This window comes from Miniopterus natalensis, chromosome X (assembly GCF_054644295.1).
Source record: "Miniopterus natalensis isolate mMinNat1 chromosome X, mMinNat1.hap1, whole genome shotgun sequence".
Classification (NCBI taxonomy): domain Eukaryota; kingdom Metazoa; phylum Chordata; class Mammalia; order Chiroptera; family Miniopteridae; genus Miniopterus; species Miniopterus natalensis.
This window is the reverse complement of record NC_142103.1, coordinates 4,518,692-4,533,916: the sequence shown is the minus strand read 5'-3', so window position 1 is coordinate 4,533,916 and position 15,225 is coordinate 4,518,692. Positions and strand designations below refer to the sequence as shown.

General features: G+C 41.3%; 1 protein-coding gene across 2 annotated transcripts in view; it reads left to right on the top strand.

Moving 5' to 3' along the window:
- Positions 1–14,641, top strand: part of F9 (coagulation factor IX) — a 32,348-nt gene extending 17,707 nt beyond the window's left edge. For both annotated transcript variants that reach the window (XM_016207228.2, XM_016207227.2), the window contains 3 exons: positions 1,841–2,046; positions 13,245–13,359; positions 14,094–14,641. In XM_016207228.2, coding sequence (XP_016062714.1) covers positions 1,841–2,046; positions 13,245–13,359; positions 14,094–14,641 — 869 coding nt within the window. The remainder of the gene's footprint in view (positions 1–1,840; positions 2,047–13,244; positions 13,360–14,093) is intronic.
- The last annotated feature ends 584 nt before the right edge of the window (positions 14,642–15,225 follow it).

Genomic DNA, 15,225 nt, shown 5'->3' with positions numbered 1-15,225 from the left:
ATGTGTCCAATTTTTTCTCTGACTTTTATGTCATGAAGCAATCGATTTGTGTGATTTCTGTATGTGTATTTGTAATTCATCCAGTCAAATTAATGTAGCAATCCTATGCCATGAAAGATCTATAAATGATGGAATGATAGGCTTCTAATACAAGGATGGTGAGTTTTAAGCATGATTCTGCCAAGGTGTGGCTGGCTTCCTCTGAGAAAATTATTTCCTATCCTTGGGTCTCAGGCTGAGTTTACACCTTTGGTATCAGAATAGTTCTGACAACCATCTGTTTTAAGCCGTGCCAGGCTGCTCAGCACAGTCCATCTATTCATCGGTGGACAAAGCAGTGTTTCCCAGTCATGTTAACCATGCTGCCATGTTGACAGTGACTGGTGCATTCAGAACATCACCACTCCACACTCATATGACTCTTCTCTGAAAATGAAAGCAGTAGAAACTTTGATTTTTTTTTTTAAAAAGTAGGCTCTGCAAGACCATTATATTTGATAAATGAGGGGTCTATTTGAAACAATATACAATTTCTTTTGCATTTCCAAAGCCTGATATCTTATTAAATTGGTACATTAAATCATGCACCATTCCTCTGTAACTGGGTTCAATACCTATCTCAGCAATGCCTTTAGCAGAGGAAATTAAAGAAAGGACCGGAAGCCAAGAGTATTCATGCTGCAACTAAAGTAAAGAGTATTTAATGCTTCAAGGTCCCACCTGTCTTTCCTACCTGCTTCTTCATATACACTGCTTCAAAGTCAGCCTACTTGGAAGGAGGATATATATATTCCAGTGTAGACAGAAGGCATAATAGCTAAATCCTTATAAGCCCTTCCATGTTATAAGAGAGAAAAGAATTGAGAACCACCTCCAAATATTAAGGTGTTACATCTGAATATAGCCTTTGCTTTAGCAGAAGTAGGCCAAACCTAAAATAAGCTTTTCTGCCTTTCAATAGTAATGGTCCCTTTTCTCTAACCATTGATGATTTATATTTATACAGAAGTATTTTGAACTAATTTCCTGTTTCCCAACCACATGCTGTCTTCATGATACTTTGCCTCAGCTGGTTGCTATAGAAATGTCTGTTATAAGGAATGTGGTTGGAAGGAAAGTGAGAAATGAAAATAAAATGTGAGGTGACTTTGCTTGACTACAAATTTCCATTCTGGTTGTCCCCACTGCATCAGTAGACAATTTCTTTTCTTTAGGAAATAAACCAACCCAAGGTAAAAAGTTGGCCAGTTCCCAGGTGGACATAGCTGTGATAATCATATTAGTAATTTATTTGGTTAACACTTGACAGTCAGGTAATTAAATCACAGTGATTTCACCCCCCACAAGATATACCTAAAATCCACCTTGGAATCTAGAAGGCACCCTAGTCTACAAAAGAAATTCTGTTAACAATAAGCAGCAGAAGTACCATTTACTTAATTCTAAAGTTAAAGTTACAAGGCACCAATCCTCAGACTTCCATTCAGGGACAGTACTTGTGAATAAAACTTTTTAGTAAAAACAAAAAACTAAACAGGAGGTCATTAGACTTTACAAAGATCTTACAAAATTTGATTCTGGAACTCTTATCTTATTTCCGTAATGATGATGGATTCTTGAGTGAAATCTTTTCATGAAATGTTTGAAAACTTACTATGAAAATAATGCAATTAACATTTTAGTTTGAGACTATATTCATTGATTAAATTTTTTTTTTAAATATTGATGGGCCTGCTTTTCAGAAGTGACAAGGATGGGCCTCATTTTCAATCTTTGTAATACATGTTCTTCTTGACAATGAGAAATATTCAAATACTATTTTTTCCCCCCATTTTTCTAGTGCCATTTCCATGTGGAAAAGTTTCTGTCTCACTCAATTCTCTGAAGCTCACTCGTGCTGAGACTATTTTTTCCTATACGGACTATGAAAATTCTACTGATGATGAAACAATTTTGGATAACGTCACTCAAAGCACTCAACCATTTAACAACTTCATTCGAGTTGTTGGTGGAGAAAATGCCAAACCAGGTCAATTCCCTTGGCAGGTACTCTATATTGATGGTGTGTCAAAACTGGAGGGCAAGGGGCGGGCAGGCAGGCAGGTGAGGTGGGAGGCTGAGGCTACAACACTAGGTAGACCTATCTGGGTATGGGAAGTGTTTAGGCAAGTTTCAGCACTAAGCAATATGAGGAATCCCCCATAGGTGTGGGGAACTGGTGAAAGAGAAGTCCAGAGAGAGCTACTATACAAGGTCAAAAAGAGTTTGTCATCAAGTAACTAGCATAGCAGCATTCCAGACAAGTAATAGGAAGGGCTGGAAGTGAGGTGACAGGTACTGGGGTTCAAGGTACTACTTTAGGTTCATCCCCTGGGAGAACTGGTAAGAATCAAAAAATCTCTAGTTCAAAAAAAACTATTATTTCTAAGGGATTTTAAAAAGGACTCAAGTAGTAAGAATTAAGACAAGAACTGGGCTATTAGAACCAGGATATAAGATAAGTGCTTGGTCCAAGCCTGTGGTTCTCAAAGTCTGGTAGCATCAGAATCTCCTGGGAACTTGTTAGGAATGCATATTTTCATGCTATACCTTAGACCTACCAAATCAGAGTCTCTGAGGGTGGGGCCCAGCAATTGATGTGCTACAAGCCCTTCAGGTAATTCTAATGTGCACTATACTTTGAAATCCAATTGTCTAAAGGAAACAATCTTGTTACAGAAGCTATGATCCAAAACCACAAATAGTGGACTCCTGGTACCTAATCACACATTCCTCCAGATTTGAACAGCAGACAACCCACATGAGAATCACCTGTGCAAATTTTTAAAAAAATGTATTTTTACTGATTTCAGAAAGGGAGAGGGAGAGGGAGAGGGAGAGGGAGAGGGAGAGGGAGAGGGAGAGGGAGAGGGAGAGGGAGAGGGAGAGGGAAACATCAATGATGATAGAGAGTCATTGATCTGCTGCCTCCTGCATGCCCCCACTGAGGATCAAGCCCGAAACCTGGGCATGTACCCTTACCGGGACTCAAACCATACCTCCTTGTTCATAGGTTGACACTCAACCACTGAGCCATGCTGTCTGGGCAACCTGTGCAAATTTTAGAGCGACAATCATGAGCTAAATTTGTAGCAAAACCTGGGTTGTAGCTGACTATAGCTAAAGCCTAAGTGATTCCATCAGAGAGAAGGAGTAGGCCTCAGAGACAAGGATCCAGGGTGGTCCTTATATAAAGTTGTGCTGTCCAATAAGGTAACTACTAGCCACATGTGGCAATTTAAATTTAACTACCATTAAATCAAATATAAAATTCATTTCCTCAGTGACACCTGCCACATTTTAAGTGCAAAATAACCTCATGTGGCTGCCCTATTGGAAAGTGCAGATACATTTCCATCATCACAGAAAGTTCTATTGGACAACGCTTATAATAGTTGAGTCTAATATAAAACTCCCTAGTGGCCACAATCATGTGATTTTGTAGTAATCTCAAGGATGCTTCACTAAACCTCTCTACTGAGGTTTGAACATTTGTCGTCAGAGACCAGTAGCTTTAAAGACTTTTCAATCATCAAACAGGTAATAATTTAAGCTAGGATCATGTAAATGTCCCCAGGTTTAACACTACTGGAATTTTCTGAGACTAGCTATGTATCTATCCAGGATTCTTCAGATTGCCTGCATTTATCCAATACAATGGGTGTAAGATATTGAACCTATCCCTGTAAGGTAGGGATCTGGCACAGACATTCTGGAGAATGGTACTGAAGGGTTGTAGACCATCATGACCAAAACTTTATATTTTCCTTTCTTTACCTTTGCTTTTAATATTTGTTGGACTTGATCTTATAGACAATACAAAACACTATATGTTCCTTTACACCCCTCTCTCCCCAACTTCAGCATCCTACCAGTGCTGCTTCCTTCACTCACCCACATCTTTACTTTCATTCATGACTCTTGATAAGACTGACCTTTGACCTTCTTCATCAGCCTCTCCTTGAACAATCCCTCTTGGGTCAGCCACTCTAATTATGCCTTATTCTATTTAACATCTATGTATCTAATTCTAATTTTACTATGTTTGTTCTTGTGTATTTTCATTCATTCTCTATCCAACTTCTATGGGTAAGTTGCTTAGAACAAAAATTCTGCTTTATAATTATTACCTTCCTTGAGCTTATGGGATATAAAGCAGTGCCTAGAGTGGAGAATCCAGTCACCCAGGGGTGTTTCATTAGTTAAGAAGATGACTTCCCATTTTAAAAACCCAGGATTTAAAAAAAATCCCAGAATGCATACATTGTAGGCTTAGTTCCTTTGTCATCCCAGAAATGAAATGGCATATCTATTTAAATGGGAGCTAAAAATATGGGGTTTTGTAAAGTCTCAATTGAGTCACATAATCTCTTTCCTACTATGCATCCCCTTTAAGCTAGGTGCTTGCCAATGTTTTAACAATGCAAGCCTTTCCTAGTAGAAATTTTACTCTAGTAAGCTATTTTTTTTTAAGCAGAAGAAACTATTAGGTGATGGTTACAGTTGTACTGTGAGGAAGAAGATATAAATGATACCCATCATTTTAAATCTGCCATGTCCTCCTCACTGCACACTTGTAGTTAGTATACCTGTTGTCTCCTTCCTATCAAGCCAAGCTAAAATAATTTGGAATGTTCAAGATCACTCATCCACATGTATGCACACATATTCACTCCCTATTTTCCCTACATGAAGTAAGATTACTGACTGGAGAACTACAAAGTGCTAGGTTTTAGTTTTTCCCCACAGGTGAAGAACCGATCTACTTTCCAGGATACTTGAGAATGACTGAATAAAATTTCTGCATTGTTTCCGTCTTCACCAGAAGACGGTCCACACCCACCTCCACCCAGTTTCTCATGAAACGTTACTTGTTTTCAAAAATATGAGATAAATTTGAGCCCAGCCAGAGTGGCTCAGCGGTTGAGCATCAACCTAGGATCCAGGAGATTGAGGTTGGATTCCCGGTCAGGGCACATGCTTGGGTTGCGGGCTTGATTCCCTGTCGGGGGGCGTGCAGGAGGCAGCTGATCAATAACTCTCATCCTTGATGTTTCTATCTCTCTCTCCCTCTTCCTTCCTCTCTCTGAAATCAATAAAAACATATTTAAATATATATATATAAGATAAATTTGACTATATAAAAGTCACTTTTAGACAAAGAAGAAACAGATATGAAACAAACCAGAATCTCTCATTTGTGGAAGAGCCAGTTCCACCCCATCACGGTTAATCTGCAGGGTGGAAATACTTGATTTGATTGCAGACAAGACTGCAACACACCTGCTGCAGCCCAAGGCATCAAGAGAAAGCAAGCAACAGCTGGGGTTTCAAAGGCCAAAATATTCTATGGCAATGAAATAGAATACACTGTTCAACAATGTCACCTAGAAAAGAGTGATACAAAATGCTGATGCTTCATAAAAGGGGGTGGGGGTAAAGCAAGAACTTAGGTAAAGAAATACGCAAAAGAACATAGAGAGTTGACTTTCATCTAGAGTAATGAACAGCTTGAACGAACTGGAAAGGTTTAGTCTGTTAAAGAAAAGGTTTAAGTGAGTTGTTTGCAAGTGCTAAAGTGCTACAGGGGGAAGGGGAAGACGACTTTTTGTGGATTTATGGGTGAAAGTTACAGGCAGATTAGGCAGATTCTGGCCCAGGTTCTAGCCCTTTCCAACCACAGGGTCGGTTACGGGGGGGTTTGGGCAGCTTCGGGAGGAAACGCTGGTTTAAAAAATGTGTAATTGTTGACCTGAAGAGTTGTTCTGTCACTGGGGACAGCAGCTGCCAGATAACCCCATGAAGAGAATGTCGAGGGCATTGTTTCACCTAGGGGGAGATTAGAGTAGGCTAGGGGACAGCTTTGAGACCCTAAGGAGCTATGTGCCCTCTCCACGTGGCCCGTCCGTGGTCGAGTTCATTTCTTACCTTATTCTAGGGCTTCTACCTCGAAGGCTGGAGGCAAGACCTTCTCAACCGCAGCGGTTGCCGCAGACGCTTCCCATAACCCCCATTGGTTCTGGCCTGCAAGGCCCCTCCCCGCCCCCAACCTCAAAGGTGCAGGCCCGCTTGCCAGACTTGGAACTCGCAACAGCTTGACAGAAGGCCTGAGAGAGAGGTGGAGGGAGGTACAAGGCCAGTTTCCTTCATTTTCCCTCCAAATGCCCAGTGGTGGGCTCAGAGCCGCTTGAGTACTTGGGAAAAGGAAGCAGGGCCTCTGCAGGGACGCCTCAGGAGGGAAGAGAGGAATCTAAAGGTTTACGTGCACTATATAGGAACAGAACATCTATTTCCCCGAGTCAGCATATCCTTAGCCTCCTTAGCGGAGTGGGAACTAAAACAAGACTAAGAATTTCATACAGCTACATAGGGAAGCAATGAAAACTTATGAACTGATGAACATTAGAGAAAAAAAGGAAATTGCACACCTATACTACAAGACTACCATCATCAACCCCTTAAAAGCGAGAGATTTGAGGAAGCCAGGCACTGTTTCGTATTTTCAAAGCTTTAATTTGGTTTTGATCCCACCCTTGAGCCGGTCAGCTGACAATTCTGAGCATGCGCAAACTTACCTGAAGAGCTCCTCCCACCTCTTCTGCTTTGGCTTAGGATCTCTCCCTCCCTGTATGCTAAGTACCAGGTCTATTTTCTGTTTTATCATGGGGGGGATACAATAGAAGCCAGGTCCTCAAGTTTTACCTATCCTTTATATTGCGTTGTATCATATGCAACTGCAGGTATTTAAACGTTTTAACAAACAAAATATGCCTTTCTATTCTTTATTATATTCTAGAACTAAACAATCTTAAAATGTTTTAGCATTTTCCCCAGTCTGGGCTTTCCTCAGCTTTGGCCTGAAGCTATTTTTATAGGTGTCTGAGCTCTTGACCTGTACATCTACCTTCCCCATAGCAATGTCTGTGTCCATGGGTTATGCTTATGGACATATAAGTTCTTTGATTAGGCTCTCCCCATCCACTCCCTCACCCCCACCTTCCCCCTGAGATCCCTCAGTCTATTCCATGCTGCTATGTTTCTGGATCTATTTTGTTCATCAATTTATTTTGTTTATTATATTCCACATATGAGTGAGATCATGTGGTACTTGTCTTTCTCTGACTGGCTTATTTCACTTAGCATAATACTCTCCAGTTCCCTTCATGCTGTCCCAAAGGATAAGTGATCCTTCTTTTTTACAGTTGCATACAATCCCATGGTGTAAATGTACCACAGCTTTTTTATCCACTCATCTACTGATGTGCACTTGAGAAGAATGTATATTCTGCAGCTTTGTGGTGCAATGTTCTGTAACCGTCAATTAAATCCATCTGATCTAGTGTATCATTTAGGGTCACTGTTTCCTTGTTGATTTTTTTGTCTGGACGACCTAGCCCATGAAATCAGTAGGGTGTTAAAGTCCCTTAGTATGACTGTCTTGCTGTCAATCTCTCCCTTAAATTCCTCTAGAAGATTTTTTATAAATTTAGGTGTTCCTATATTGGGTGCATATATGTTTACCAGGGTTATTTCCTATATATATATCTTTATTGATTTCAGAGAGAGGAAGGGAGAGGGAGAGAGAGAGAGATAGAAACATCAATGATAAGAGAGTCATCATTGATCAGCTGCCTCCAGCACATCCCCAACTGGGGATCAAGCCCACAACCTACACATGTGCCGTGACCGGGAATTAAACCTTGATCCCCTGGATCCTAGGTCGATGCTCACCCGCTAAGCCACACCCAGCCAAGCAGGGTTATATCCTCTTGTTGGATCGATCCCTTTAGTATTATGTAATGACCTTTCTTGTCTCTCATTATGTTCTTTATTTTGAAGTCTGTTTTGTCTGATATGAATATGGCTACCCCAGCTTTTTACTCATTTCTATTTGCATGGAAAATTGTTTTCCATCCCTTTACTCTCATCCTGTGTGAGACTTTTGTTCTGAGGTGGGTCCCTTATAGATAGCACATATTTGGGTCCTGTTTTCTTATCCATTCAGCTTCCCTATGTCTTTGGATTCGAGCATTTAACCCACTTACATTTAAAGTTATTCTTGATAGATACTTATCTATTGCCATTTGAATCCTTTATGCCTATGTTTCTCTTTCTCTCTATTTCTACTTCTAATTATAGCAGTTCCCTTAACATTTTCTGCAATGCTGGCTTGGTGGTGATAAACTCCTTTAGCCTTTTTTTGTCTGGGAAGCTCTTTATTTCACCATCTATCTTGAATGATAGTCTTGTTGGATAGAGTAGTCTTGGTTTCAGATCCTTGTTTTGCATTACCCCGAATACTTCATGACATTCCCTTCTGGTCTATAGAGTTTCTGATGAGAAGTCAGCTGACAGCCTTATGGGAGCTCCTTTGTAGGTAACAGATTGCTTTTCTCTTGCTGCAGTTTAAGACTCTCTGTCTTGAATTCTTAGCATTTTAATTATGATGTGTCTGGACATGGGCCTCTCTGAATTCTTCTTGCTTGGGACTGACTTTCTGTGCCTCCTGAACTTGTATGACTTTTTCCTTCACCAGGCTAGGGAAGTTTTCTGCCTGTTTCTTCAAACAGGTTCTTTAACCCTTGCTCACTTTCGACCTCCTCTGGTCCTCCTATAATGAGAATATTGTTACGTTTCATGTTGTCCCATAGCTCCCTTAAACTGTCCTCCTGGTTTTTAATTGTTTTTTTCTTTTTGGATCTCTGATTGAGTGATTTTTTTCTACCCTGTCTTCTAATTCACTGATCCAGTCCTCCACTTCCTCTAATCTGCTGTTTATTCCTTCCAATGAATTCTTTATTTCTGCTATGTCATTCTTAATTTCCTTCATAGTTTCCATATCTTTTTTCATGCTGCTGAGCATCCTTACAATCAGTATTCTGAACTCTATATCTAATAGATTGCTTATCTCCACTTCATGTAGATCTTTTTCTGGAGACTTCTCTTGTTCTTTCATTTGGGGCTTGGTTTTTGGTCTCCCCATCTTGGCTGCCTATTTGAGTTTGTTTCTATGTATTACATAAGCCTGCTAGGACTCTCAGTCTTTTTGGAGGGTCTCTAGTACAGGCCAATGTGAGGTGCAGTTTGTGACTGGCCCTGAGTACTCTGGAGCTATCAACAACCTTTGGCTTGAGGTGTCTTCTGCTGGGGCTGGGTGCATTTGGACAGGACCAAGATGCACATCAAAGTCTGCTTTTCTAAGGCCTGGGTCCAGAAGCAGATCAGGCAAAGACTCAAAGCACTCTGAGGTCTACCTCTGCCTGCAGGCTGATTGATCTGATTCTCTTAAAAGCCTCAGGCTGTAGAAACTCCTCTGGGTAGGACAAAAGGTTTTTCAGTAGGGTGGGGCAATTCCTACCTGCCCCCCAGGCAAAAGCAGCAAATTGTCTGCCTGTGAAAGATGTCCTCTGCAGTTTGGGGAATGACTGGGCACAGGAACCCAGACGGGTGCCTTCTGATCTCAATCTCCAGAGCCCGCAACCCTGAATTCTCCTCACACAGCTCCAGTCCACTCTGCTGGAGCCCAATGCTGCACATGAAACTTTGTGCATTAGCTCTGTAAGAGGGTGCCTGCATTTCCAGCCATCTCTCCCTGGCAGACAGAAACCTAGCTGCTTTTCACAGCCAGATGTTACGTAGGCACCTTTCTCAGTTCTGGTGCTCTGGGCTGGTAAGTCCAGCCTGGGGTTTAGGCCCCTGAGTCCTCAGTGGGAACCCCCAACAGTTGAGATCTCCCTCCAGACCTTCAGCTGCTGCCTGTGGGAGCCCAGCCAGCCCTCTTGCCTCTGTACGTCCTATCAGTCTCTATGTGGTCTCCATTTTTCCTCCTTGGTTATGAGGGTGCTCTCCAGCTCATCTTCAGTTTGATTATTCGGGATGGTTTTCCTATATTTTAGTTGTAATTCCAGTTTGGTCCTGGGAGAGTGTCAGTGTAGCTTCTACTCAGTCTGCTGCCATCTTTCAAAAGCTGTGATCTTAAGGTAATCAAGCAAACATTCCAAAACCATGTCTTTTGTAATATCTTTAAATGCACATATATTTTAGGGCTTCTTCTTGGCAAAGAGGTTTGCTAAAATTAATAATACCAATCAGGGATTGGCAGAAAATGCTCTTTAGGCTTAAAAGAACACAGCCATATTTCTCAATCATCCACCAGAAAGCAGAAGCTCTGGCAGCAAGTCTTTGGCTGGAGTCAGACTGGCTACATCATAGTCTCTGTGCCCAGGGGCTGTGGATGTCATTCAGTGTGGACTAACTAGCTCATTAAGCTTAGAGATGTCTAATTCACCTCTAATACAGAAGTGAATTCTTAACTCCAGTTACTTGAACAGAGGTATTCAATTGTAACCAATTAGGACCCATATAGAAAAATATTATATTGCCCAAATTTGCTTGGTGATGAAAATCAGTTGAGGTCAGGGCCAGCTTCATGAACTTGTGACCTGTGCAGGTGCACAGGGTCCTGCATCTGAAGGGTCCCACATTTGGAGTTCAATACTCTGCATTTCTGTTTTATAACTCAAGTCCAATGAGACATGGGGCATACATAGGCTAGGAACTTGGAAACTTGAATCACTGTAATCTCACTTCTCAGTATCCCAAAGGGATGGATTCTTGACCTCCCACTCCCCTGTCCCCTGGTGCCTTGGCCAGCCCTGCCTCTCCCTTCTCACACTTGCCCAATGACCACTTCCACCCCTCAGCCCATGGCACTGGCATACTCCCCCTCCTCATTTTCAATAGCAACCACTGTCATCTTCCTCCTGCAGAGTCACAGGAAAGGTTGAGATTGGGTGCACACACCCTATGCCATCTTGGGAGGGGGCATGGCCCCATGGCATCTTGGGACCAAAAATATGTCACAGAACATTTGGAGGGTACATGGTGGGGGTCTCTTGCCCACCTCCATTGTAGGCACTGAGCACATCCTGGCATGGAAGTTGCAATCTCTTGGGAATCCCCCCTCTGCAGTTGATTGCTGTAGTGGGCCAGTGGGAAGGAAAGATTTACATACCCTTACCACTGTTGGGGCATGGGGCATCAGTCAAGTGGGAGGAGGGTATGGGGTAGGTGTGTTTGCATGCTAAATTTCAGGGTGCAGCCCCTGGGAACCTGTGAGTATCTGCCTTCCCAGTAAATATCCCTCATGCCTAAGGGAGCACGACATTAAAAAGTAAATTAAAAACACTGTTTGCCAGAAACCACAGAAGGGAAAATTTTGTATTTTAGTGTCTTCAGTGCCATTTTTCCTACCTTTCGAATGTGCGGGGGGGGGGGGTGTCCTGCATATTCATTTTATATTGAGCCCCACAAATTATGTAGCCAGATTTGTCCAGAGTAAGAGTTTTTTTTTATTGTTGACAGTATTACAGTTGTCTCCCATGTTCTCCCTTTTTGCTCCCCTCCACCTAACTCCACCCTATCCCAGGTCTTCCCTATGCTATTGTGTGTCTATGGGTTATTCATATCAGATTGAGCACTTTTAAAACATAAAGTTCACCAACCACTGGGAATTCTGAAACAGAATTATTCAAATTTAATTATGCATAAGGATATTCCAGAGATCTTCATTTTTCTCTCATCCCATCCCCTAAATATTCTGATTAAGTCTAGGTGGGCTTCCAAATCTGCATTTTACAAGCATCCTAGATGATTCTACTGAAACTGGTTCACCAACCATACTTGGAGACATACTGGATACTTAGAGGCATAGATTCTGAAGCCAGGCAGTCTAGGGTTTGCATCCTAGCTTCGCCACTAACCTTATGGCAACTAACGTGCATATCTAAACCTCAATTAGTTCATTATAAATGGGAATATTAATACCACTCCCCAATGTCTTGCATTAAATGTACATAAAACACCGAGCACAATGATTAGTCCATAGTAAGCAATAAATGTTCCAAAACAATTAAGAAGATTGTTAAGTCTAGCTGGTGGCTACACTGGGGTTTATTATATTATGTGAGTTTTCCTATATTTTTACAACTTTTCAAAATAAAACGCAACAGCTAGAATGAGAGGGAAAGCTCGAGTATGGAAAAGGGGTCAGAAGCTTGCAATGAGTCAGCTCCCTAGGTCTCCAGGTAGGAGGCTGGGTGCTTCACTGTCTAAGATTTAGCATGCATTCAGTAACTTGAATTCAGAACAAAAAGAATCTTCACTAGAACATGTCCCAAGGACATTCTCAGATTCACATTGAAAGGAACTGACCATTTCCTTCCCCTAGTTTATGAATAGGCTTACTCCTGGGTCTACGTATACTCTAGTAAAAAGGCATCTATTCACAAGAGCTAGTTAGCGCCCACAAAGGGTTTACCAAATGTTGAGTGTGCCCTCTAGTGTTCACCTTCTCAGCTTTGTTCCTTAAGTGGTGGATCAAGGCCCTTACTTACATTGGAAGTGAAATTCTCCAAGTTTATCTAGTCATTGATGTGGTAAAAATATTCATTGTCCACTCTGATTATGCAATGAATGTGCAGATGAAAGACTGGAATGACCTCTTATCTAATAATGCCCAGGCTCAAAGCAACACCCAAACACCTTTATCCACTGTGTCCCAAAATAAATAGAACTTTTAGGACAAAGGCAGCTGACACATCCAGCCAGGGGCAGTCAAATATGGTTAGGAACAGTGGAAGGAGTGCATGAGTCTTGCTCTTCCTCGTTGCCTGGATGGCCATAAACGTAGCCCTTATGAAGGCTATAGGTCTCGTTTCATAATATTCCTGTTTAGAAAGGGCTTGAAAAGACCTTTAAAAAGCAATAGTTTTTCTCTTCAAATAACCTGCAGCAAAAAGATTTCCTCACACATGGACAGGAGACTCAATAATAACTACTGATCTCAAGGAGTCAAGTCAGTGCATTTCTCAATGTACAATTCGTGCCATCAGAGAATCTGACTCACCTGGAAGTGGAATCTGAGGGCCCCAGATCTCCAAAAGAAGCTGTTCCCTCATATTCGCTTCATCTAGAGCTCCCCCTGGCTCCATTACACATTCTCTTCAAGACAGTTACAGAAATGGCTTTTTTGATTGTTCTCCGGAAACACTAATTCATCTGCAATGCTGACACTTTCCAGAAACACTGCAGGTCTGCCAGCGCCTAGAAGCCAACTTTTGCCTGCTCCTATAAACAGCACACATATTTATTTTGTTCTGAATCAAATATATTATGTAATAAGATTCATAATTTTGTTTCCACAGGTCGTTCTGAATGATAAAATGGGTGCATACTGTGGAGGTTCCATTGTTAATGAAAAATGGGTCGTAACTGCAGCCCACTGTATCAAACCTGGTGTTAAAATTACCGTTGTTGCAGGTAAATAAACAAAAAAGGATAGTAGTCTGCAGCATCACTAGATCTTCTATAAAACTAGTATATTTTACCAGGGTCTAATAAGATCATTGTTAAATAAGTTGGGCTACTGGTAGTGAAGCCATATTTTCAAAATCCAACTTGTTTCATCCTCCAAGCACCCCAGAGTTATTTTGGTGTACCTTTATTAGCACTCACTTCAATGGGGGACAATTATTGGTGTCTCCACTTCCCTACCAGGCTGATCTTTGTATCTCTGGTGCCTTGCACAACCTGTAGTGAGCCCTCAGCTAACATTTGAATGAATGACCAAATGAATGTATTATCTGTGAGCAAAAAGGGGTAAAAATATTTGAAATTGGGAAAGACTAGAAGAATTTGACACGTAGATTATCACCTGTGAACAATGTAAGACTTGTAACAGCAAGGGTGAATGGAACCATCTCTATGATGGGTCCTGAATCACTTTTTGGTCTGAAAAGTATGCATTGGCCTCATTACATCTTACGCAAATCATACCAATGTAAGGTTGAGATCTTTGACACTTGGCTGCCAGTTATTTCAGTGACGCCAAGTGGACCCTTTGAAAATCTGTTTATGTGAAAGACTATTTGTGACTGAAGAAAAATTTATTTTCAATGGATGAAATGCCAGTTAAGTAAGTGATGCTAGGTGGGTACTTGGAAAATGTGTCTCTATGAGAAACACAGTGACTGAAAAAGAAATGTTTTCAACAGGTGAACATAACACCGAGGAGGAGGAACATACAGAGCAAAAGCGAAATGTAATTCGCGCTATTCCTCACTTCAACTACAACGCAACTATTAATAAGTACAACCATGACATTGCCCTTCTGGAATTGGATAAACCCTTAATGCTAAACAGCTATGTAACACCTATTTGCATTGCTAACAGGGAATACACGAACATCTTCCTCAAATTTGGGTCTGGTTATGTGAGTGGCTGGGGGAAAGTCTTCAACAAAGGGAGATCATCCCCAATTCTTCAGTACCTTCAAGTTCCCCTTGTTGACCGAGCCTCATGCCTTCGCTCCACAAGGTTCACCATCTCTAATTTCATGTTCTGTGCTGGCTTCCATCAGGGAGGTAAAGATTCATGCCAAGGAGATAGTGGGGGACCCCATGTTACTGAAGTGGAAGGCATCAGTTTCTTAACTGGAATTATTAGCTGGGGTGAAGAGTGTGCGGTGAAAGGAAAATATGGAGTATATACCAAGGTATCCCACTACGTCAACTGGATTAAGGAAAAAACAAAGCTCACTTAAAACTGTAGTTCCAAGTTTGACATATTTGAGATTGAAAATGAACAAGGTCTTTTACTAACTAATCACTTTCTCCTCTCATCAGATTTGAATATATACATTTGGTGAATATTGCTTTTTGTCTTTATGGGGAGAAATTTATCTAGAATTGACGTTTCCTAGAATAAGTAGATTAGAAAATATAATCACTTGAGAAATATACTGTGATAAGTATTTGGGACCATGAAAAAATTGTGAAGTTAACTTCTTCATCCTGCTCATCCGGCATATTTCTCCACTGAGGCAATTCCCTGATTCTCCCTCCTTCGTAGCATTCCATGTTCCAGATCTTTCTTACCTCTACTACCACAACGTCAACATGTATTAGATCCATATCCAGGATATTTGGTCTAGTCCACCACAAGTCCAACATCACACTCATAAAAGAAGAACACAGGAGCAGCTGACAGGTTAAAACTCATCAGAAACACTACTTCTTTTTCTGTACCCTTACTTCTGCATCCTTTATCTTTTACAACTTCTAATCTCCAAATCAGTTTCTCTCTCTTTCCCTCTCCCATTTTCCCTACACATAGAAGAGGGAAGGG